General features: G+C 37.4%; 2 protein-coding genes and 1 long non-coding RNA gene across 3 annotated transcripts; 2 read left to right on the top strand and 1 right to left on the bottom strand.

Moving 5' to 3' along the window:
* The first annotated feature begins 3,479 nt into the window (after positions 1–3,479).
* On the top strand, positions 3,480–8,088 carry LOC136236211 (E3 ubiquitin-protein ligase TRIM45-like). Its single transcript, XM_066026335.1, has 2 exons — positions 3,480–5,073; positions 7,933–8,088. Exons 1-2 carry the CDS (start codon positions 3,491–3,493, stop codon positions 7,955–7,957), a joined length of 1,608 nt encoding a protein of 535 aa, XP_065882407.1. The 5' UTR covers positions 3,480–3,490; the 3' UTR covers positions 7,958–8,088.
* Positions 8,089–12,292: 4,204 nt separating this feature from the next.
* Positions 12,293–25,427, top strand: LOC136268923 (E3 ubiquitin-protein ligase TRIM33-like). The gene is made up of 2 exons (XM_066064399.1): positions 12,293–13,797; positions 25,105–25,427. The coding sequence occupies exons 1-2, from the start codon at positions 12,311–12,313 to the stop codon at positions 25,166–25,168; spliced, it is 1,551 nt and encodes a 516-aa protein (XP_065920471.1). The 5' UTR covers positions 12,293–12,310; the 3' UTR covers positions 25,169–25,427.
* LOC136269027 (uncharacterized) lies at positions 18,859–22,157 on the bottom strand. Its single transcript, XR_010707194.1, has 5 exons — positions 20,332–22,157; positions 19,959–20,223; positions 19,577–19,895; positions 19,295–19,427; positions 18,859–19,227 (listed from the first exon to the last, which is right to left on the bottom strand). It is a non-coding gene; the product is annotated as an uncharacterized lncRNA (long non-coding RNA).
* Positions 25,428–25,660: the final 233 nt, after the last annotated feature.

Consider the following 25,660-nt stretch of genomic DNA (forward strand, 5'->3'; position numbering starts at 1 on the left):
TATACAACTATAATATAATATTGTGCGCTCCCTTCCTTGTATGTGGATTACCACCACATGCTATACTGAACTATCGCTTACTAGCTATATATCTAGTATACTTATTTTCCACTTTATAACTACAATCATATAATTACAGACCAATATTTCTGTATAATATAATTATTGCATCTGGATGACTTGATGTGTACACTCTAAACAGTATATAATAGACAACTAAAATCAACACAAAATGCCTCTAGAGTGCATCTCTGCATTAGCAAATTTCCGGCGAAAGAATGCCCCCAGACCCCATAGTATGATCATGCTACACACACTGTTGATGTTGAGTGTGCATTGCTTGCATGCTTTGCACAATATTAGTTTATCCATGCACTTATATAGTATTGCTACATTCACTATATGTAATGTTGTAATCGCTACTATGTAGTGTTGTAATTGTTAAACAAAAACTAAATCAAAAATAGTTTCTTTAGCAGCTTAAAAATTATTGTTTTGTATGAATTAGTTTATAAAATTTATGCTCTAATATATATGCAGTATGTACTAATTACTTCAGTGTTAATACTCCCTAAACTCTGCTCTGCATGGTTTCATACTTATATGTACACTTTCAGAGATCTCAACCTATAAAGTTCTGAGAGTGATGTGCATGCAAATGTAAGAGTGACATATTGTTCTATATAATAGATTTTCTTGTGCTAAGTGCATGTAAGATCCTATAAGGTAGTAATTTGGTAATTTCTCACCATAATTTATACAGCACAAGTTACATTTGACTTGAGAAGCTATTTTTGTCATGAATTGCAGGATGGAAAACTATATGATAATTGTGCCTCATGAGAGTTATACTGTTACTGGTGTATCATTGTCTTCATGTGTATGAGTTTCAGGGGCGTAGCCAGGATTTTTTTGAAGGGGGGTTCCAACAGCAATACTGAGTTACCAGAAGCAGGGGTCTGGGGGCACAGCTCCCAGCCACTGAGAGACTTTCAATATTTTAATGAATCAAAACTCTATATTTTATGCAAAAAATAGTACATTGGTTATAATGTATAGCTATATAAGTGCCCCTGGGATTAAGCTTGTATTATACCTAGTGGAAACAGACAGCATAACACATAGAGACACATAGCTATAGACATCTGTAAGTGATAGTTAAGTTATCCCACTGGTATAGGAACCATGAATCCACTGATACAATTGGAACAACTTACAATCAAAAACATTATAACTACAAAATATGCATAGCATGGATTCATTCTGCATGCCCAAGTGATAAAGTACTGGCATTCTATATCTTTAAACACTGCGCACCAAAGCTATAGCAGTATAAGGTCATGCTCAGTTTTGCATTTATTAAATGTTAGAATGTCTGAAAAACACCACTAATGAAGTTCCTTAACATAATGGATATTTACATGCATGCTCTATTAGAGTATACGGGACTGTTCTATTAGAGTATATTCTTGACTGCTCTATTAGAGTATATACTTGACTGTTCTATTAGAGTATATCGATTTTTTTACAAGTTTTCAAGAGGGCTCTTGTTACCTCTGTAAATCCTTCCCTGAGAGATGAATGCAAGTTTTATCCTGTGCCATACACTATTACTCACTCATTTTGTCCTGCCACACTAAATAGTGTGCTAGGGTCTTGCTGCAAACTCAGAAGTCTAAAGTTACAGTGGGGTTCCTGAACTCCTTGGAACCCCCCCGGCCCCCTCCCTACGCCCCTGAGTTTTAAAGTTTTCAAGTAATATATGTTATATAGAAATGTAGTACAAAGACCAAGGTGAATTTTGAAGGCATGTGGAGTTCAGAATATTTTGCTAGACAGGTGTCTATAATTAATTGTGCAAGAAAACATGGTACATTTTCTCAATCTACAATCACTTTTAAGATAACCAATAATGTTTACATAAATTACTCACAATATCTTTAATATAACTGTTTTACTGGGATCTTGTGTAGTTTTTGTGTATTTTGCCGTAAATAAATCAAAAGTGCATTCACTGCAGCTGCATTGTTAAATTCATTGCAAGTGCAATATATGTTACAAAAAAAATTTAGAATCCTGTTATTAATATTGTCAGCTGTGTTGGATTAAATAACAATTAAGAATAGTACACAACAACAACAACTTTATGGTTTGACTAACTTGGCTAAATTTGCTAAGTTCCGCATGCATACCCCCAGCCCTCACTGAGTGTGCTTCACACACTGCACTAGCTATGTAGCTAGCTACCATTTGTATCAACCAGCTGCAACTTTATTCTTAGCCCCTGTAATGGACGTCCCTAACAGGATTCTCAAGAGGGGTGCTAAGCTTATTGCAATCTATAGCTGCTATGTCGCGCAGCAAGACTTAGACCCCTATATAATCTTTGGCTGCCAGCATTCGTATGATGTTATAGTGATCACTTTGCTAACCCGTCTAATTATCACCTATCAAGAACTATGAAGAATTTTTGATCTAGTGCTAGCACTTGGTGGAATGATGTTGCCTCAAAGATATCATTTCCTCCTGCAATGACTCATCCTGAACTTGTATGTTAATTGTGTTAAATTCTATGCATGTATTTAAGTAATGATGGGTGTTAGTAATTACTGTATGTCATGGTGTATTCAGTGTTTTGTTTTTGTGCCTGTTTGTGCTGCATATATGTGTTTTAGCTCTTCAATTAAGGAAGAACAGCTCATGCCAATTACCAAGAGGATAAAGTAATAAATCAATCAATAAATCAGTGGCATCCTAGATCCGTCACGGCCTTGCCGGAGTCCCTCCCACCCACTAAAAAAAATAGATGTCTTATACACATGTCTTCGACTCTGTAGCTATGTTCTGTGCATGACTCAGGTTGCTATTATTATTATTATTATTATTATTATCAAATTTACCACAATGGAAGGCATACACAAAAGGCAAAGCCTCAAGCCTGTACAAGGTGTCAGCCACAAAAAAGAACACTACAACTACAAAAATATACAACAAACAAATAATTACAAAACTGCACAACAATACAAAAACATCAATTAACACACACATAATGGTATAATGAATGCCGGAAGGATTTTGGATTTGGATCATTGAGGATGGTTAATGGTACAGAATTCCACAGAAAGACATTTCAGTATGACTTCCCAGAGGACCAGCATTTATAGACCTTATTCATTTAGAACAGTAAGTGCCCTCTGATGTCCTGACTGATCTCCTTCGCAACGGGTTATAAGCGCTATGAAATTAATTCAGTGAACTTGATAATGAAGGTGAAGTTAGGGCTGAGTATACGACTGCAGGAGGGTGAGGCCCCCCCTGGGAGATCCAGGGAACTTCCTCCAGTTGCTCCCCCTCCCCCCAATCTCTGGGCGGCCCTGGCATCGAAGTCGGTCGTATTCTCCACTGGATGGTACAGTATTCATTCAGCTAGCTATACTGTAGTGCTCATGTGGTACCGGCGCATGCGCATTATTACACCTGTATTAGCAACATGGCGGACGCTTGGAACGAAATCCGTAAAGAAGTCAGTTGTTCGATTTGCTTTGATCTTTTAAAAGAGCCAAAGATTCTTCCTTGTCTTCACACGTTTTGCAAGAGATGCCTGCAAGTACTGTGGGAAAAGTCACAAGTTCTCAGTGAGACTTCACCGTTGCAGCAAACGGCACTCCACGACACCACAGAAACTAATGCCATCTCTAATGCCAGTCATTTGGTAGTTGGTTCTGATACTATTGCGCAGGCTGAAGTGCTTCAGAAGTCGGAGAAACGTTTACGAAATGTCAGTTTGTACAAGCAGCTCAACAACAGAGAGATCAAGTGCTCCTTGTGTCCAGAGAAGGTTATGCTAACTTCAGTAGATGCTCTGCCAACCAATGAATCAGCACAACAGTTAGTAGAGCTGGTGAGAATAGAGCAACAGATCAGTGGGCAGACCCCACCCTCCTGCCAGTCTTGTGATAATGAGCTTGGTGCAGTAGCTGTTTGTTTACAATGCGATGTGTTCCTTTGTACTGCTTGTGTGGCTGTGCATAAGAAACTGAAACTGCTGAGCGCTCATCAAGTTGTTAGTTTTGATTACATCAAATCAGGGAAGGTTGATTTGTGGTCTGTTTTGGATCACAAACGAGAGCATTGTTCCGTTCATCCAGACAAGCTACTAGATTTGTTCTGCAAGAATGAATGTTGTTTTATATGTCTTGGGTGTGCAGTTGTTAAGCATCGTGACCATCGATATGATGAAATATCTGAAGTTGCAAAAGAATACAAAGTAGAGATTAATTGTACGATACCAAGAATAAAAGCTGAGCTGGAGAAGCTGGAAAAAGCTGTTGCTGAAATGAAAAATATCCAGACACAAGTGCAATTGAGAAAACTGGAGAACACCCAAAAAGTAGAAGAGACATTCAAAGAAATTTTATTAGCTCTGAAAGAGAAAAGGCAACAGTTAATTGATGACATTAATGAGACAACTGCTAGTAAACTTGATGCTTTGAACAAGCAGTGTGAAGAGCTAACTAACAAGTGTACACTAGCAAAGGCTTACCTAAACTTCGTTGAAGCCAAACTACAGTCAGGAAGAGACCGAGCCTTAGTGGCTATGAAACCACAGATAATTGAAAGAAGTACTCAGTTGGTAAAAGTTGTGGCACAATCAAAACTTTCGCCTGTTGAAACAGAGCCAAACAAGGTTGAATTTTGTAGGATACAAAAGGTTTTAGGCCTAATAAAGTTGTTCAACAAACCTGACGTGTATGTTAAAAAATGCAAGTTAAGTCAATTGATCAGTCGACAACAAGGTATCAGTAACTTTCAAGTGACACTTAAGGACTCCCATAGTCACGTTGTTCAACAGTGTGCAGATATTATCACAATAAAAGCGCTACCTGATGAAAATGTACAGAGCATTTCGTATACTGTCCAACCACTAAAGATTTTTGATCAAGGAAATGGCCATTACACTTTCTCTATTAGCACTGGGAAATCTTGTACACAAGGTTATTATTGTCGCTGTAGAAAAATTGGTTTGGTTTATGCTCAAGTGGTTGGTGAAGATATTCCAGGAAGTCCTATAAGGTAAGCAGTTAGACATGTAAGTGTGAAGTTAAGTGTTTCCCTACTAAGCATCATAATTATATCATGTAGTACTGTATTAGGGATCATGGAGATTTGGCTTTTTCTGGCCAAATTGACAAAAAAAATCACCCAGAAACCAGCTTCACAAGACCATCCTGATGCCTTGGCAGTATTGGTTAGGCACAACCAAGCCCAAAAGTGCCTTCAGTACGACCCTAAATGCTTCCAATAGGTAGCTACGAAAAATTATTCAATGGAATTTTCTACTGACTGACTATCTGCCTGCCTGCCTAATGCCTAATGCCTTAATTCAGACAAGCATAACTTGACAATGGCTAAGCTTGAGTTTTTCACTAATTGACGTCACTTCATCCCGAGATGTGCCTTTTGGCATACTGCAGCACATAAAATGCACACATCATGGACTTACCTTTGTCCTCCTTTGTGTCCCATTACTTTTTGCTGACAGCGCAAGTCGATTTGCAGTAGCACAGTGCACAGCTTCCCCATGTGCTTGTAGATGGGAATCATCCATATTTCCATGGTGACTGGATTGATTGCAGAGGTGCTTCTAATACTGTTCTTTGTTTGTTGTGCTGTGTAACGGGTTGAATATAGCTGCAAGCGAAACGGAATGGCTACTACACTTTCAATTCAGTAATGGATAACCGGGGCACACATTCAAACGAAAACATTAACTCTTGTGCTATCTTTTCTTTTGATGCGGTATGCGTGGGTTCACCAGTCATAGCAATGTTACAAAAAAGTAAACAACAAGTATAAGGAAAAATTAAGAATTTTAAGTTCGATTAGATTATAGAAAGTAGGGAAACAAGGGAGGGTGGCCTGCACCTTCAGATATACTAGTGGACATTTAATCCCTAATATAGCTAGGCTGAATTAGGGATTAAATGTTCACTAGTATATCTGAAGCATAAGGGGTCAAATAATTGAAGGAGCACTGTAAACAAGGATATAATATTAGACTGAGTATTGTCAAGTTACACATTAATCTTGCACTAATAAAATGCTTTGGAATGGCTCACTTGTAATGCTTATACAAACGGTATCATGCTATTATTTTCTGTATTTATGGTATTTCAACTGTATTTATGGTATTTCAATTATCACATCAAAAATATCATTTGGTGTGTATTAATACCTTAATCATACTGAAATATTGATTTATTGCCCAACTCTATTTGCGATAGCATGGATAACAGTAAAATTTGGGATAAATACCACTCCTGTTGCATTGAAATTCCTTTTTCAATGCAGTAAGAGTGGTATTTTTCCTATAGTTCACTGTTCATGTTAACAATGTGTTCTTTGGCCAAGCAACAGTTGTTAGGGTGTGGTTGCTATAATTAACAGATTCCCGAGGACAAGGTCTGTAAGGGGATGATGAGGAGGAGGTGAAGGATACAATGCTAAACTAGTGATATTGCCCTTTAATTCTCTTACTGACAGCACTTTAAAGCTAAATCTATAAATAGAACTCCCACCTCCGATTGGTGCCTTTGAATGCAGCAAGTGGCAAGCAACGTGAGGTATGATCAACTTATTGCAGCAGGCAGCATCACAAAGGTCCAGATCTGACGTCCTCCTCCAGCTCCCTGTGAGAGGAAGAAAGACAGGAGGAAGAAAAAACACATAGCAGGGGTGGGAATGCACTGTATCTTGTATCCTTCACCTCCTCATACAATCCATCTTCCCCTTACAGACCTTGTCCTCGGGAAATCTGTTAATTGTATTTTGGAGGCTCCGGATACAAGGTACAGTGCTAAACTAATGGTACGTTCAAAGCCGCCAGGATAATAAAAAAAGTAATCAGCAAAGCATACAAGAGAGTACCTGCACATCACTAATTTTATGTATACATACACAGTATACGTGTAGTGTACCATGTGTTCTAAGATGACTGCAGGATTGCCCTGCCAAAAGTAGTTTTGTCACTTGGCCGTTGGTAGAACCTTTCAAAAGTACTCCTTGTGTCCAGTTGGCCACCTTCACAGTCTCGTTTATCAGCACTCCTCTTGCATGAGCATATTAGGTGCTAGAACCTCTAATTGAATGGTGTTTGTGTCAATTCCAGTCTGTTTCAATGTATCTTTGATCCATTGTCTGGTCTATCCCTCCTAAATGGCTCTCTGGAAGTAACAAACAATGGTGTTGGGTATTCCAAGGATTCTAGCTATCCTTGAGATACAGGCACGAAGTATAGAGACATGAGAAGGCTAGATCCTGGGGGACCCTGATGACCTTGTCTTTGTCAGCCAAACCAGTATGAAATCAATCCTGTAGGGGTTTCCAGCATATGGTCTCTGTCTAGAGCTGCCAGGTCAGAACACTTGTATGGCCATCAAAGTGGTAAGTTTCCTACGCAATGCCAATAAAGGCAAACTAACAGGGGGTTAGAATTGAACATGTCCTTCAACAGTCTTGACAACAGGGGATGGCTTCCCACCGGATGATTATTTACATCCGGGTGCTTCATCAAGGTAGGGTGTTGACTGTTCAGTACTGCATGACTGCTCTATTAGAGTAACTGACTGTTCTATTAGAGTATTGTAAAGTGAAAGAGGCTAAGGCCCTCTAAAGTAACATGGAAAGGCTCTTGCCCCCTAGCCCCCTTATTTTTATGGCTATGTTATGCAATCTGACACAAAGGTTACACAGTTCTAATTATGAGTCTCATAATTGTGCATGCAATTTATTGTCAGTTTTGTAAGGGTTAGGGTTCGCAAGACAGGCATTATTTGCATGCATGTATATTGTCTGCACGTTTAATTTTATTGTTTTGTATAGTGTCAGTAAAATTATGTTGTTCTCACATATATGTATGTGTTTTCTGTGCAGGTTTGAAAATGGTTGTGGCATTTGATAAAGTTTGGAATGCTTTTGACTACATGTTCAACAGTTGCATACACAACATACATTATAATGTTTGTGTGCTTACTTGAGTTTACCTACTGTACTCATTGTATAAGTTTGAATATAGTGTGTGGTAATTGATTCCTGAGTATAACCTAATGCATTGACTAACTCTCAATACCTGAAACTAATAGAGAGCACCACAGGAATCAGTGAAGCAAATTATATAAGCAGTGTTCTTGAAGAAGAATCCACAAAAAGAACTATTATGGATAAACAGGTGCATATACCAAGTGGCATCAGAAGTGTACGCAGCATGTTGTGGTAAAGAAAGCTTTTTTTTTTGCTGTAAATTAGAGAAACCTGTGTGTTCTTAAAGGGGAATACATAAAAAATAACATTTTTAAGACTCTATTTAGGCTGTTTTGGGTGGGTAATAAATCTCATATACTCCACCTTGTTTTCTAAGCGCTATTATTTTTGTCATGTGAGGATGCATAGTTGCCATGGTGCTAGTATTATTGCAAGAAAACCAACCACTTTTGCCAAACCTACAGCAGGAACAGCTGTGGATGAGGTAAGTAATAATGTGATATAGAGTCTAAAGCAGTTATACGGGCACAATGTGGAGTCTATGAAATTTATAAACCCTCAGGCCCTTAGTAGCCCCTCGCTTCGCTCGTGTGCTACAGCCCAGGCCTTCGGGTTTATAAATTTCATAGACTCCACATTGTGCCCGTATAACTATTGTGTAGTTGACACACCATAATGCCCCACCGTGTGTAGTTTTAAACAGACATGGTAGAGCATGGCATGCACAGGACACCATAGTTGTACACGTGATTGTTAACAGTGAATTAATTGCCTTATGCATAGTGTATATAATTATCTCTATATTGCAACAACAATTGTCATGGGCTATATGACTGCTGATAATTATCCAAGTACATTCATGGTCACCCACTGGTTATGACTCCTAGCAACCAAAGAACAGACATATGTGACCCGCTAAGCAAAAATGTTCATTTTTACACATTCCTCAAATTCCATTTTATTGCTTCTTTGTTATCTATAGTAACAAAGAAGTGGCCAGCCAAAGTTTCAGCCTTTTGTGATGAATAGTCTTGGAGTCATGACACTAAATTGGATTTGTATAGCAACAGTACAACAAATAAATTATAGGTGCTAAGTTTAATTGATCATAACTCATGACTGAAACAAGCTACGAAGACAAGAGTTTGGCTCAGTCTGTTCATAATGGACTGGCAAATCAATGAAGATATAGTGTTTTCCTTGTATGTCTCCGTGCGGAGAAAAAAGAAGGCCATTCTAACAGTGAAATGACAATGATAAACTTTATTTCTAATGCATTGTAAACAACCATCCATAACTCACATGCCTTACACATGAAACAAAATTTTTTGTACTGCCCATGAAAAGGTGAATCTGATAGTAGCAGCTATAGGTTTTGTTGATTTTTGTTTCAGTGCATACCGATGCGATTACAGCGTGTAAATTTTTTATGTAGCATGCATATTTTATTTCAATATGTTTTTATTGCAAAGTAGAATTTTGTGAAAACGGCCAGTTTTTGCTCTGCAGGTCACATATGATAAGCAGTCAAAACCATGCATAAACCAAATATACTCCTTATAATTTTTTAGATTCCTTTGATGGCTAGGACATGATGCATATAACCAAACTTCATTATGGTCTGACCTTTATGCTATTCGTACAGCAAATGCCCAGTGACCGACCATTCATTATATTTGTCTCTGCTATCATGTGTAAGCATAGATGCATACACCAAGTGGCATGGGAAGAGTGCATGCAACATGTTGGGTAAAGAAAGATTCTGCCATGTTTAAATTAGACTCTGGGATAATGGGTTTTTAATTATTGAACAGTATGTATGGTGGTGTGTTTCCTTTTCACATATACATAGCTTTTATTTATATGTTTTGCATGACCACTGCCTGCTTGCAAGAATTCACAAGAATAATAACATGCATGCATCGTGTTCTTTTACTAATTAGCATATAGATCATTTAAAGATCATGACCACCTGGCAAACTCCTGTAAGCGTTTGAGCATTAATTGGAAGGCTGCCCAGATCCAGTCATGGATCTCACCTTTTCAACATACTTTATGTAACAACTTTAAACAGGCCAGTGTCCTACAGGCCTTCAGTACTTGTGCTGTAAAGCCCAATTAATAAATAAATATATGGGAAATGATTTATCTGTCAATATTTGGTGCAGCTTATCATGTGTGCAAGTGAATTAATTAAACATGCTTGTGAGAGTTTAAATGCCGCAAAATTAAAAGGTAGAGTGGACATGCACTATACATAATGCATCTTTATAATTGTAACCATTTAGAAAGCATGACATAATGAGTGCTCTAATAGAGTGATTGTGAAAAAAATGTGCAAATTGTCAATAGTAATTGGTCATTATAGATCAATATTTAATTATATCACTTTACATAAATTGCTATTTAAAGCACAACTGGTGAAAACACATACCTATACATTTCTGAAACTCCTGGAAGGCGTATAGCTGAGTCTGCATACATGTATGGCTGCCTGCATACATTACTTATTCACAATTAGTATAATGTGTCCAGTCCAGCTATAGGAGCAAGTATCCCAACTCCCCCTTCAAAAGTGAACAGTATATATAGCTTCATGCAAATCATGATGAAACTTTACCCTATACCTTATTAAGCTATATATACCACGAAATGAACCAATTAAGCAAAAGCATAACAGATACATCGGGAAACTTAGTGCTGTCTATCACTGAACAATATGGACCATTAATTAGCAAAGCCCACCTGCATTTTATCTATATTGCATGGTAATTATTTTTTGAATCTTTAATATAGCATCATATTCAACTTCATGCAAAGGATCTAACCTCCCTGGGAAAGCATGTTTATACTACTGCAACACTGCTGCTTGTAAATGGTTTTAATGATTTTTTTTCATGTAGCAGTGCTAGGATTGTTCAGTGGAGGAATAATGTAATGATCACCTCAGTGGAGTGCAATAATCACTGAGGCGGAGTGCATGGAGTTGATTAGGGTGTTTATCCACAGAAGAATAGCAATGCATGTCTTAGTTATTTAGACAATGGCCCCTGTAACTGGAATTTTGTCAATTATATGCAATTTGTCAAAATTTATGGCTATATAGGTGTCTTAGCCAGTAAGACATCTGTGTTCAGGTCTCTTAAAAACCTTGCATACTTTGCATATATCAAAGCATTCTCCTAATGCCATTGTCTAATAACAGGGGAGACAGCATCAGCTATAAAGAGCTGTTTTTAAGCTGTGCCCTGATCAACAATGCATAAATACTAGCTAGCTATTGCTAGGTTTGAAGCATGGTTAATGAGGTGGGCAGGCTGTTCCAGATGCATGGTCGTGTTATGATAACAGAGGCTTTACTTTAAGCTATGTACAAATTATGTGCATTGCGTCTGTACAGACATATAGCAGATTTAAATACAGCACTTTATAATGCCAGCATGCATGCACACCATGATGCAGGTAGAAGAATGATGGGTCTATTAAAATCTTATAGCTATAATGGTAGTATGATATCTGCAACGTCAACCAAAGCTAGTACACACAACGTCACAGTAATCAATACTGTCAAAGCCTTGTTTATTGTTAATCAGCAGGACCCTCCAGGGGCATAATGCTGATGTGCAATTACATGTGTACAATTTCAATTAGTTACTTAACTATATAAGTATGTACAATTATAACAAGTTACTTAATTATATACATATGTACAATTACAATAATAAACTATAAAAATATATACAATTACGATAAGTTACTTAACTATATACATAAAAGGGGCTAATTTTTGCTTAAATTCTTCAACACAGTCTCAATAATCTCATCATCTAATCTATTCCATTCTGGTACAGTTCTTGGGAGGAAGGAATATTTATATACATCAATTCTTGGTTGGTAAGATACTAGTTTAAAGTTGTGTGCCGGGGTGTCGGGTCCGTAATACAGTAGATTTAAATGGGAGATAACAGTTCGGTATAATTAATAAATCATGTAGTACTTTATATAGTAAAACTAGTCTAGCTGATTTGCGACGTTCTTGTAGTGTAGGCCATTGCAAGTTTTCAAGGACGTTAGTGATGCTGTCTCTATTATTTCGTCTCCATGGTTGACCTGTGACAAAACGAGCAGCTCTATGTTGGACCATATGTGCCTGATACAGTAACTTTTATTTGAGTGAATTAGTTTCATTGCCTTGCCACATGCATAGCTAGTAGGGAATAACTATTATAAAAGTGTAATGGATATCTATGTCTCACGCGTACATGTACGCATGCGCAGTTTAAACAACATGGCAGACGCTTGGAGCGAGATTCGTAAGGATGCAACTTGCTCGATTTGTTTTGGTCTGCTCAAAGAGCCAAAGATTCTTCCTTGTCTTCATACATTTTGCAAAAGATGTCTACAAGATTTGTGGGAAAAATCGGCGGATGTGGCAAGGACCGACTGTGTTCGCGGCGAGGTTCGCGGCGAAATACTGAAAGCAATAACATGCTCCACGTGTCTTCACTCAGAGAAGATTGAGTCAGTAGATATTCTGCCAACCAACGACCCAACACAACAGTTAGTAGAGCTGGTGAGATTGGAGCAACAAATCGGTGGAGAGGCCCCACCCTCCTGCCAGTCTTGTGATAACGAACTTGGTGCAGTAGCTGTTTGTTTACAATGCGATGTGTTCCTTTGTACTGCTTGTGTGGCTGTGCATAAGAAACTGAAACTGCTGAGCTCTCATCAAGTTGTTAGTTTTGATGATTTCAAGGCTGGGAAGATCAAATTACATTCTGTTTTGCATCACAAGCAAGAACGTTGTTCAGTTCATCCTGACAAGTCATTGGAATTATTTTGCAAGGATGAAGGGTGCTTTATATGCCTTGCATGTGCAGTTGTGAAGCATCGTAACCATCAATATGATGAAATATCTGAAGTTGCTAAAGAATACAAAACAGAAATTAATAACATGACACCGAAAATCAAAACTCAGTTAGAGAAGTTAGAAAAGGCTGTTACAGAAGTGAAGAATGTGCAGTCACAAGTAGAATTGCGAAAAGCAGAGAATATGCAAAAAGTCGAAAAGACATTTAAAGAAATTAAAGCAGCTTTGAATAAGAAGAAGCAACAGATAGTTGATGATATTAACCAAGCAACTGCAAGTAGAATTGAAGTTTTAGACAAGCAGTGTGAAGAGCTGACTAACAAATGCACACAATTAAGAAATTTTCTTGAACTTGTTGAATCTAAGCTGCAGTTTGAAAGAGATCGAGCCATAGTAAGTTTGAAACGCCAGGTTGTAAATAGAGGTGATGGGTTAATAAGAGTTGCAAGGCAGGTGAAATTGTTACCCGTCGAAGCAGTACCGCCTACATTAACGTTTTACAGTCTTCAAAAGGTCAAAGAGCATATCCAAGGTTTCGGCAAGCCATTAGATATATGCATTAAACATTGTCAGCTAACAACTGTGCAGAGTGGTGAACATAACCTCCATGGATTTTCAGTGACTGTAAAAGACTCACATGGTCAGCCTGTCTTGGACTGTATGGATGCTATTGATATTAAAGTATTTCCAAATGCAAACTCTAGCATTCAAGAAAAGGTGAAAACAGTAATTACTCATGAAGAAATAGGCCGATATATATTTTTGGCTGTTAAATGTGAATCTTGTTGGCATGTTAAACACTATCGGGGTCGGAGTTGCCAGTGCAAACAGTATGGATCAGTTATTGTACAAATAAACCAAGAAAATGTTCCAGGGAGTCCTTTAAGGTAAGGTGTTAGGAAAGTCACAATTTTTTGTCATGTGGAATTGTGTACACTACATGTCTCTGTGTGTTGCATGTGCACTGTACTGTATCAGGTGACTCCAGCAAGTTTCCAGTATCTGGTCAAGAAAGATCGAGATACTAGAGCAGTCACTCTGCAATATAGCATATATTTATAAGATAAGCTGCTGAAATTCTAGGGTTTTAAAAATTTCCCTTTGGGCATGCCCCAAGCCTATAACTAAAGTGATGCACATTATACAGCCATAAGAGCTGGGCGATGTACTTATATTGTTAGTAATCTGTGATATTTTAAGTCATACTGGTTTTGATACCGCCTGTTTTTTTAATACTGCCTGTTTTTTTTTGGTACTGCCATACCATCTGGGCACTATGGCCTCCCTGGGCACTATGGCCTCCCTGGGCACTATGGCCTCCCTGGGCACTATGGCCTCCCTGTGGGCTTTTTCATCCCATATTTAGAAGATAACCAGACATGTGACAATGTTTTTAGGCAGGTGGTGATGTAGTCAGCTAACCAAACTATGTAAACAAGTTTGTGGTAATTTGTACCTGAGGTTTGGGGTATTTGGTGCTTTTGTTGAGGTAATTGGCAGTTACTTTAATACCAATGGCTTTTACATTAATACTGTGATATTTAGTAATACTGTGATATTTAGTAATACTGTGATATTTAGTAATACCGTGATATTTAGTAATACTGTGATATTTAGTAATACTGTGATATTTAGTAATACTGTGATATTTAGTAATACCGTGATTCTTTTTATGGAAGGTATACCGTTTGCTATTTTTCAATACCGCCCAGCACTAATAGCCATGACTTTCTTGGTCATTCCTCATACTCTACCATGCTGTCTAGTGCTGGTTGCAATGCCTTGACACAAAGTGCAACTAATCGTATGCTAGAGGTTTCATAGACGTAGCAGAGATATGGGGGCTTAGCCCCTCCACTATTAAAGATTAGTGTACTCTAGTAGTGCAGTCAGATATAATAGAACAGTTGTAGCATTATCAATAAAATTTAGCCAAAATTGTTATGAAATTCAATCTCATAAGGCTGAATTGTTGAAAAAAAATTTTGTGGAGGCATCCTCCCAGATCCCCTACAAAGTGCATGGTGAGCACGCTTTATACATTGTGCAAACAGTATAACCCAGTCACTACCCTTCTTAACCCCCTCACTTTAAATTTTGTTGCTACGTCTTCCAGTGGTCCATTATCAAACAGTACAGTAGTACCATGTAAGTAGGGATCGCCCCAAAATTTTCATGTGCTGCCAAAATTTCCGCCTTTGAAAATCATCTTAGAGACATCTTACATGACAAAAATCAAATGGTACTAGTCCATATAATACAGCATTAAATATAACAAAACACAGGTGGCCGTATATAGAATTCTAAAAGTCTTGACTGACTACAGTCGCAAGGCTAGAGGCCAAACGAAGCAGCACATGGCCACCATTTTACGCCACAATAGCAAACTCACCAATGGATGTGCCTTTTGGGGTTTCGACGAGTGTAGGCTGCTCTGCGCCTTGTCTTTTCTCAATCAGGCTGCTTGTCTTCTCATCCAACAAAACCATATCGAAGCGTTAATTTTCAGTATCAACACTTTCAGGCTTTCAGCAGCATATTTAGATGCCACAGAATTATTTCAGAGCTGGATTTCAGAAGTGCTTCAGTCCCAGTGCTACTATAAGAGGTATACTAGCTAGATTGGGATCCCATTCACGATAGGTTTGCGACCACACCCATCAAATAGATATCTAGGTGGACTAATAGCGATAGAGTATGGAGACCACACCTCTAGTTATTTACTTTACAGTAAACAAGATGACCTCACCCCTTATTGGTCTAGCTAGCTGCACACCCCTTGGCTGACTCAAGATGCTCTAATACAACAGTCATGTCTGATATCAAGAGTACATAAGAAGAATAGGGAGTATTATGTACTCTTGCTGATATTCAGTCACAAGTTACATTGTAGCTAGCTGTGCTACAACTAAACTATATGTTTGTTGTTGTTGTTGTTTTTTAATAAAGTAGGGATCTATGCAATAAACAGTGTTGGGCGTAATACGTTATGTAATATTATTACTTAATGCAGTAACGAAGTAATACAACGTGCTACATTTCTTATGCTAGTAATATGTAACGGATTGTTATTTTACATAAGTAATGCGTTACTATAATATTATTACCTAATGAAGCACTAACATGTTACTTAATTAGCATGTTACTTAATTAGCATGTTACTTAATTAGCATGTTACTTAATTAGCATGTTACTTAATTAGCATGTTACTGTAATATCATTACCTATCAAAGTACTAACGCGTTACTATAATATTATTACCTAACGAAGTACCTTTATGCATTGTGTAAACATATTACTAGTTACTTTTTTAAACTGAAGTAATATATAACTGTAGTGCGTTTCATTGCAGTGGCAGTAACGAGTAATAAGTAATATATTACTTTTTAAAAGTACCGGCCCAACACTAACAATAAAAAGTAGGGAAACAAGAGATGAATGATAGTACTACAGCATAGTGTCCCTACTTTGGCACATTAGCTATGATTATTGTTTTGTTCAATGCCAAAGTAGGGACTTTCCCACCGAGCTGTGCTGTAATACCATCACTTTCACTACTTTTTATTGCATAGGTCCATACTTCATTCTTAAATTAAAAATACTATTTGAACTTAGTAATGTGTTTCAGTTAACAATCTTACAGCTTTTATTTGTAATTCATTGAAATTTACATAGTGGAATTTAAAGCATATAGTTGTTATGGAGGTAGAGCTGAGTGATACTACCGTTTTAGCGATATATCGCGATATTTTGAAAATATTGATGTCATGATATTTTGCTATTAACTATCGCGATACCATGCCTGTACATTACTGTCATTAAAAATTTCATTTGTTATGCAGTACTAGGCTCAAGAATCCTTGTAAGTCATAACCTGGTTACCCCTGCAGAGAGGTGTGAACACCATAACATAACTTCAAAGCATGTGTTACAATAACTGTTACCATAAGCAAGGTTGACAGTAAGCAAGGTTGACAGTGGCTAGTTTGATGTTACTTTTGAAGACTTCCTGCAGGAATACTGAGGAATACACTATGTAGCACCAGCTATGATGATTGACATATTTGTAAGTATCGTGAAGTATTCAGTATGGTGAATAGTGGCTTTAGTATCAATCATGATACTAAAATGGCAGTATCGCTCAGCCCTAGTCTGGAGTCTTGCTCCCTGGAATATTTCATATTTTAGAAGCTCTGAAAACCTAACCCTATGCATGCCACTTCTAACAAGTGCTCCTCACTGTCTGCAGCCTACAAGAAGCATGAGAACATCAAACAGCGTGCTAATGGCCAATGCATTCGTGAAGTGGAACATGCATCATTCTCTCCTCTTGTATTAATTTACTCTGTTACCCCAGGTTGGCTTTGTTGCTGTCTCCTAGCCTGATCCATCAGAGGTGTCAAAATGACCGGATGATGACCAAGCACTGTGAATGCAGGCAATAGCAGATCGCAGCAAAGAGAAAGAGAGATGAAGTCTCATTTGATGGACTAATTTGATCTTTAATTTTAGGTTTATTGTTTATATAATTAAAGTAGTTCTCTTTATACTAAAAAAAATTACCATTACCAAAAAATTATATGCTGTATTGTGTAAACAAACTTAAGGTGACTGCTCTATTAGAGTATCTTGATCTGTTTTGCAAGCATCAAGTGTTCCACTGCCTATTGTGTGTAGTGTGCATGTGTGTGTGGTCACAATGCCAACAATTTTGTTAGCAAAGGGCATTAAGCTCCATAATATAATTGGTTTTTAAATAAAATGTGTAGTGTGCGTGCTCTAACATGTTACACATTGTTACTGCAATCATAGATAATGCATGTAATAAAGGATTGGCAATGTGCATAGCAACTGTTATACAATCCTCGTTATGGTCACGTGTTTGATTACGTAAACTGTGTGCCTATTGTCATAGATACCCTGTATTGCTAAGCAGATGGCACGGTAGGTGCCATTGTTTCTTTGGAAAATAGAGCAGAATTGCAGATTAACAGTGTTAGAATTGCTACTGTAAAGCAGTACTGCAGTGAGCTACTTGTTGCCTGCGAAAAGGTCGAATTTATGTCATTTGTAGAGCAGTTTTTTTCCAACTTGTTGACAGCACTGCAAATCGTACTGTGCATTTCATTACCAGCAACTGTTACTGAGTGAATTTGGACAAATTATGTTGGCGCCAGGGCTAAATGTTTGCCACCATTATGGAACGACTTTCTAATGAAGATACATTGTGAACTTTTAACAACGAGCCACTGTTTATGGAACTTGTTAATGAATGCATATGTCAACATCTTTTATGTACAACTTTCAAGGATAGAGGAGAGCCAAGCGTCCAAGAGCCTGATGTTACCCTCAATGAAGATGAAGAAAATATTATCCGGTATGCATGTGGGTACATAGGCATGAAGTTGCACCGTAAGTATATGAAGATAGAGGGAGAGAAAGCAGCCAGATTTGTGGAATGTTTGGACAGAATGAAAGTAGATGACCAGACTCCAGAACTGCCACCATTTTTAAAATTATACTACCCAATACGTAGATCAAACAAGTTAATAGAGGAGGACTATTCGAAGTCAATGATGATGCTTATCACTTGTTTCATGAGATAGAAATTGCTATGCAATACAAGCTAATGCAGCATATTAAGGTATCCACCACCATGTCATCAGCTGAATCAGCTGAAGGGAAGGCCAAAATAATTGTCTCGGTTTGTCAAAACATCAAGGTGCAATGTGCATGGGACATCATAAGCTATACTATAATAAATGATGACAACAACATGGAATTACTTAAAATGTTTGTAACATCTTGGTTGGACATTAGAGGTTTTAGCTACGCTAAACAATGGATAGAAGATTAAAAAATCATTCTGATCACTGAAACTAAGAAAGAGAAAAGTATGAGAAAGGAACTTAAGAAAGGAAAATGAAATGTGAATTTATATTAGAGTATGACATATTTATGATAAATTACACCATGAATTTAAATGACAAATCTATACATCTGAAACAATTGCATTAATATTATCGCTTTTTGGTATGGCATCGCTGCTTTGACAAAAGAGGTTCGTCAATTTCAATCTTATCCTTTGGTCTTTCCTACAGTTTCCATGAAGGGGATCTGTTGCAATTGGTGACTGTACTCTTATTGAATTAGTATTGGTTGTAAATTCTGCTGCGGATGGATTGTCATTTCTCCTTCCTTGGGCTCGTTGCTGACCAAAAAAGGATTCCAGAGGGTCTTGACAAAATTTCTCCGTCAGTACATTTTTCACATCAGGTAGACTCAACAAAACCTTACTAATTCTACAACTGCTTTGACTGCATAATAAAAAAAATGAAAATGTACATATAGCAATGCAAGTAGCTAATATAACATTATAGTTACCTGTCATCCTGAGCCCTTCAAGTGTTTCTGGGTTCAGCAACATCATAGTTCTTTGTGCTGGTGTAAATCCTTTTCTTTGCTTGACACTTTGCTCCCATTCATGTAGGTAATTCAGAAAGTAATTTTCAAGCCACTGCAGCATTGTAATAAATATTATGTTATTATCATGACTTAGTTATATCACTATAGGAGCTATTATAACTGAAACTGGTATATAGATCCACTGTTGTGCATACTTGCATGTATGCTGCTACAACAGCATTTTAGACCATAACTGGTTACCTTTAAACATGGTCAGTTGCTTTCCTGAATGGTCCCAAGTCACGATTCAACTTCAAGATGTCTTCCTCCAGGTATCTTGTATTCATAAGGTCAAAAAGTTTGTTGGATATCCTAACAGATCTTTCAGTTTCTGCTGTGTGATCATCCCCATAGTAGGTAGATGCCTCTCCAACTGACTTACTTAGAACCTGTTAATGTGACAATGTTTATATGCAAATGCTATAAGTACGTAAGCAGCTTAATGATAAGAAATATCATACAGTACGATAGTACTGTATGGTACGGACATCAAAGGTGTGGGGGTGATCCGTGATATAATCTGAAGATAGAAAGCAACATTGCATGAGTTAACTCATATTGACAGAAATGTGGATGGACATACCAGCAGCATCAATTTCAATGCAGCCTTGCATATTTTCATCATACCAAAACTCAGTCCACACATTAGGCATTGCTCAGTGTGATGAGAAAAAAAATGTTCTCGACTCTCAGTTTAAACCTTGGTGGGTATAATTCATTATCTCTCATTCTAAAGTATCAATTAAGATTGATGTGGCCTAGAGTGAGTTTTCTCTTCGTAACCCTGAAGCAGTGCGTTTATTGTACAATCTCCTCAAGTGCTGCCAGCTATTGTATTTTCCATTGATCTGTATAAAATTAAATAATACGATTTGCCACTATCACCATATGTATAGCCCTTATATAAATTACACAATGTTTAAAACTATTCTATGCATGTAGCTACTTCTACTTACCCACAATGCTCTAGCATGACTGCGTCCAAATGAATTGGACCAAGCATTCGTTACTGTCTTTATCAAGTGAGGAACATCAGAAATAAAATAAATAATTATGTCTTCCATCACTACTATAAGGGTTGGGAACTTTGTAAACTAATCAAAAACTACGGAACTGGCTTGGTGGTGGAGACGGAAGAATTTAGGATTGCATGATCCTTTGTCAGCAGTAAGAGAAACTACTTTGAAGCCTGCAGCTTCTAAATGGCGGATCACGTCCCTCGTTAATGGAAATAAGCTGTCTGCTGTAAGATCAGATGTGGGATATTGTGCATATGGAAATTTCAGAGACATAAACAACCCTGTGACCATAAACACAAGTATATGTTTAGCAATGGGTAATCGTGCATGAATTGTTGTTTGTGTCAGTGACTGCTCAAATGATGCTAAAGTGTTGTTTACTGATCCTAAATTTACAAATCCAACAATTTTACCTCCATTCTTGTACACTAGCCCTTCTTTTATCTACATTTCATCAAATACCACTGAAATATGCTTCTCATAGTCCTTCAAATTATCTAGGTTTGTTGTAATTTTGCATCATGCTCACTCCAGAGTACTATGATATCATCCCGTTGCTTCTTCAATAAGACAAAAATGACCCCTAAACTTGCTGTCAGTTTTTCGTGCCTCGATTCTGCTCTACTAATTTGTTACTCCTCCATCTCCCCAAAATTGTCAACTTCGTACGACAACTCAGCAGTACTGGAGGTACTGGTACTATCTTCTAATTCCTGCCGGGTTCGCTTTTTGTTTTTCCTTGTCGACATGTCTACTTGGAATATAGCACCAGTGGATGTTAGCTAGCCAAGAATGGAGCGTAACATACCACAACGGTAAAGCTCGGTGAAATTAGATGTTCTCACTGTTTCTGTATAGCTGTCTATATATGCAACAATTTCACCAGATGAATTTAGCAATCTTCCCTTCTTATCGTTTACCATATGTACAAACTGCTTGTCAGGGTGCCCTGGACAGACATTCAACTTCTCAATCTATAACAGAAGTGTTGTTAAGGTTTGTACACTGGAATTGACAAACTATCACATGTAACGCTATTTAGCTCATGGCCATGTATAACTATTCTCACAGATAAATCAGACCTTATTGTTACAGGGTGTGAAAGCTTTAAGGGCTGGCTACTAGATGCTGGTTCCTCTTGAATTAAATAATTGTGAATTGTATTCAGACTATTGCATGCTCCAGGCACGTGATGGCAAGTTTGCATTCAACAGATCAGGTAATGATGGTGATTCCAACGAGTTAGGCGATGGTGTTGATAATTGTGGGGAAGTTGATTGAACTGGTGATGTTGGCACAGTTATTGGTGATGGAATTGGAGGAAGAGGAGATGACAGTGATGAAATAGATGTCACAGATATTGATCCTGGTGATGAGAATGGGGACTGAATTGATGTTTTTGCCTCAGATGTTGGTGGTGAAATAGGAGACATAGGCAGTATTAGTGGTGAAGTAGGAGTCAGAGGGGGTGTTGAATTAGATGTTGGCATAAATACATTAGTGGTGTGTGATGTAGGATATTTTCCTATCACAATTATTGCACACAATATATCACGATACGGTATATATCACGATATACAAACTCATCACTGTAAGTATAACTGCACAATGCATATAGGCCATACACATTAGCTAACATTCTTGAACAGCCGTGCATGCATGTGGATTTATCATTTAAAGCATATAAGCAAACATAATTGCCTCAATAGAACACTTTATGCATGTAATATTATTAATATAAGGGCGCATAACAAAATTTTCGTTGAGAGGGCCGGTTAAGAAGGGTGGTAATTAGTTGATAGAATTTGTACAGTGCATGTGGCATTTGCAAAGACTTTGCATGCTGTACCTGTGGGGGTATATAGCTACCCCATAGAAAATGTTTTTAAATGCATTGAAATGCTTTGTTTGAACACATGTAGGCACTGCTCTATTAGAGTGCTTCACTGAATTTTACATGGAAAGTGGAAGCCCCCTTTGCATGAATACGTGGAGGAGAGTTAGCCCCACGTCTAATACAATTTAGCTAACATACCAATTTGTATAAAATAATTATATGTTTATATAGCTAGCTACATGCATGCATGCATGTATGTACGTCACAGGCACGTACATGTCTATCCAATGTATAGACTATACACTATACTATAACTATGGATGTATAGCTATTGCACGTACATTTTTCATTTTGCTTGGACGTCCTGGTGCTCTGTGCTTTCCTTCTAGCCGCTCCCACACTATTCTTGTGCCTCCTTCCATTGCATACCTTCCTGTATCCTATTTTTATGCATGCGTCTGTAGTATCTATCGGAACGTGTGCATGTGCATTACATTACAGTAGCAATAAACTCTCTTTTACTGGATGCCACCATTATGTCACTATATGTATGGCCATGCCAAAACTCCAACACCCAGCACAGTGAAACAGGCTAAAACTGAGCTATAGAAAAACAGTTTGTCTACAAAAATTAAAACATTACACCTAGTAGGTGGTTACAAGTAGCTACATAAAAACTATTTTTTAGCAAACAATTTCTGTTTGGTTGTGAAAACTCCAAAACTGAGAATACTCACTAGTTAAAGAACTTCCTATCACGCTGGGTCGAAAATATCCGTGTGTTTAGCTATTTCCTGTTATAGACTGTTCACCTTGGTCATGCATGGTCCGTCTTCTTTAGCACATTGCTCGCCAACATAGTGGTACTACTGTCCGAGTGTATGTTGGCAAAAGAAACGAAATGTGTATAGCAACGAAGAATGAGGGGGTCAATTTGTGGGTGGGCCGTAGATTAGAGCTGGGCGATAAACCGGTATTGTTAGTAGTGATATTTAAATCATACCAGTTTGATAGCGCCTGTTTTTTTTTAATATCATCGTACTGTCTGGGCACTATGGCCTCCCTGTGGGCTTGTTTCATCCCATATTTAGAAGGTAACCAGACATGTGACAATGTTTGTAGGCAGGTGCTGATGTAGTCAGCTAACCAAACTATGTAAACAAGTTTGTTTGTGGTAATTTGCACCTGAGGCTTGCTGAGCTACCATGGGTATTTGGTGCTTTTGTTGAGGTAAATGGCAGTTACTTTAATACCAATGGCTTTCACATTAATACTGTGATATTTAGTAATACCAAGAGTATTCCATTATTTACTCTTGGTAATACTGTGATACTTTTTATGGAAGGTATACCGCCTAGCACTAGTGGGCCGTAACGAGGATTATATGTGACGTAATTACAGTTTAATATGTGTGTTGCCAATCCTTTACTAAATGTATCTATGCTGCAATTGATGTAAAAATACTATATTTACTGTTCTTGACTTGTAACAGAGCAGTTCTTACTCTAATATAACAGGAAATACTGATATATGCTGTAGTTAGCATTTTGAGTATAATAGGCTAAATACTACTCATAATTTTTTTTAGTTAAAATTGAATGAAGTCCAAAAAAAACAACAACAACTTATGAGTTATGCTCAAAATTATGTTCAAACACTAACTACAGCATGTATCAGTATTTCCTGTTGTATTAGAGTAAGAACTGCTCTGTTAGACTAGCTGACTGAGTTAAATTACAATAGTTGGCTGTATTCATGGCAAGGGCATTTACAAGCTTTCCTGGCTAAAAATCTTTTAACTTTTAAAGTAGCACATGAAACTTTTAAGGAATATGTGTTGCTTATAGTGAGTTTAAGACTTATATGGTAAGTGGTTATTTAACCTTCCCCAAGTAGGCTAATGAATAAACTTTCTATTGATATATGGTTTTAGACTAATGGAGTTAGAAAAGGCTATCTTTAACTTACTGTAACAACACTTGATAGGCTTACTTGCTACAAAGCGATGAACGGTGACTGGATTTTTTTGCAATGGCACATCATTCTTTGTCTTGTTTGGCTGAGTATTTGGTATGTTGATTGTAGGTTTAATCATATATTGCTTGGAATGGCAATTCTACTAATACTTGTTTGCAGCAATTTAAACCAATTGTTGAAGCGTTATGAATCATTTTCTAAAAGTATGTAAAGGATTTTGTGCTTCTTTGCTGAAATTTATTTTCGTGGTAAGGTTTGGTCCCCATACTTGTAGGGTAACCCCTGGTATCCTTTTAATCCTTATTACATCACAAGTAAATTATGTAGTCATACCATAAGCGATTTGTAAGTTACAGCTCTTATGTTTACAGCCAAACATAAAAGCCTGTGTGTAAGGATATGTACATTGGTAGTTTTCCAAATATTGTATGTTGTAAGGTGTGAATAGTGATGCACCGATACTGATACCAGTATCAATATCGGCTATATATTTTGGTGATATCAATAAAGCTATAAATGTCCGATACCAACTGATACTTTGTATGACGTCATTTCAATATGGCAACATACGAGTAGCACTTCAAGCAAAAGTTGATGAATTCTTTGAAAGAAGCCAGCTATTAGCATTATTAGTATTGTGGAAACAGCAGTAGGCCAAGATTCATTGAAGCCATAAACTATCCTCATGTTTGAAACTGTAGTTTATGAAGCTAGTCTATATACTATTGGAATTACTGATTACCAGCAGATTTTGTGAGTAATAGCAAAGTATCGGATTGATATCGGCCATTTCCATCTCAGTATTGGATTGGTAGTGAAAATGTGGTATTGGTGCATCACTAGTATAGTTACGTGTCTAATTGTGTGAGCAACTCAGTAGCTGATTATTTTTACAGATTTGAGAATGGATGTAATGAAGATTTGTACTCCTCTCCTGACTCAAGTGGCTACTACTCATGATGTGAACTGCTAAATAATGTTGACCTTTGCAGTACCATATTTTTTTCTCACATGATGTTTATGTTTTTTAATGTTAAATGTTATACTGAAATAATCAGGTGGTTATTTTCACTGCACGTATTTTGCTGGTAAGGAGTTCTGGTAATAATGCCACACCCTTGTGTACTGACTGCTTTACACTAATTAAGTATGAAACTATGGTATACACACACACACTGTGTACAGTGTTGTACACATAATTATGTTGATGAAGATACATTGATGAGCATGGTATAAGTGTGGCATGATAAACATTGACACTGTGCATATTATTGAATAGTTTGCCATGTGGCTACATTGATTTCACCATTAACATTGAGTGCCCTATTGGGCTAAGAGGTCATTAGGCTTAATAAACTATTTCACATATGAAGTCCTGAATATGTATGCTAACCAAGCCTACCTAGAATTGACTATACACTACTTGCAGTCCTAAATAAATCACAGGCAAAT

The sequence above is a fragment of the Dysidea avara genome, chromosome 10, assembly GCF_963678975.1.
Source record: "Dysidea avara chromosome 10, odDysAvar1.4, whole genome shotgun sequence".
NCBI classification, from domain to species: Eukaryota; Metazoa; Porifera; class Demospongiae; order Dictyoceratida; family Dysideidae; genus Dysidea; species Dysidea avara.

What these genes read in the sequence shown, in the direction of transcription:
- LOC136236211 (XM_066026335.1), top strand. Translation starts at nt 3,491, where the DNA reads ATGGCGGACGCTTGGAACGAAATCCGTAAAGAAGTCAGTTGTTCGATT. An exon ending in ATTCCAGGAAGTCCTATAAG is followed by an intron (nt 5,074 to 7,932) that starts GTAAGCAGTTAG and finishes TTTTCTGTGCAG; the next exon opens with GTTTGAAAATGGTTGTGGCA.
- LOC136268923 (XM_066064399.1), top strand. Translation starts at nt 12,311, where the DNA reads ATGCGCAGTTTAAACAACATGGCAGACGCTTGGAGCGAGATTCGTAAG. An exon ending in GTTCCAGGGAGTCCTTTAAG is followed by an intron (nt 13,798 to 25,104) that starts GTAAGGTGTTAG and finishes TTATTTTTACAG; the next exon opens with ATTTGAGAATGGATGTAATG.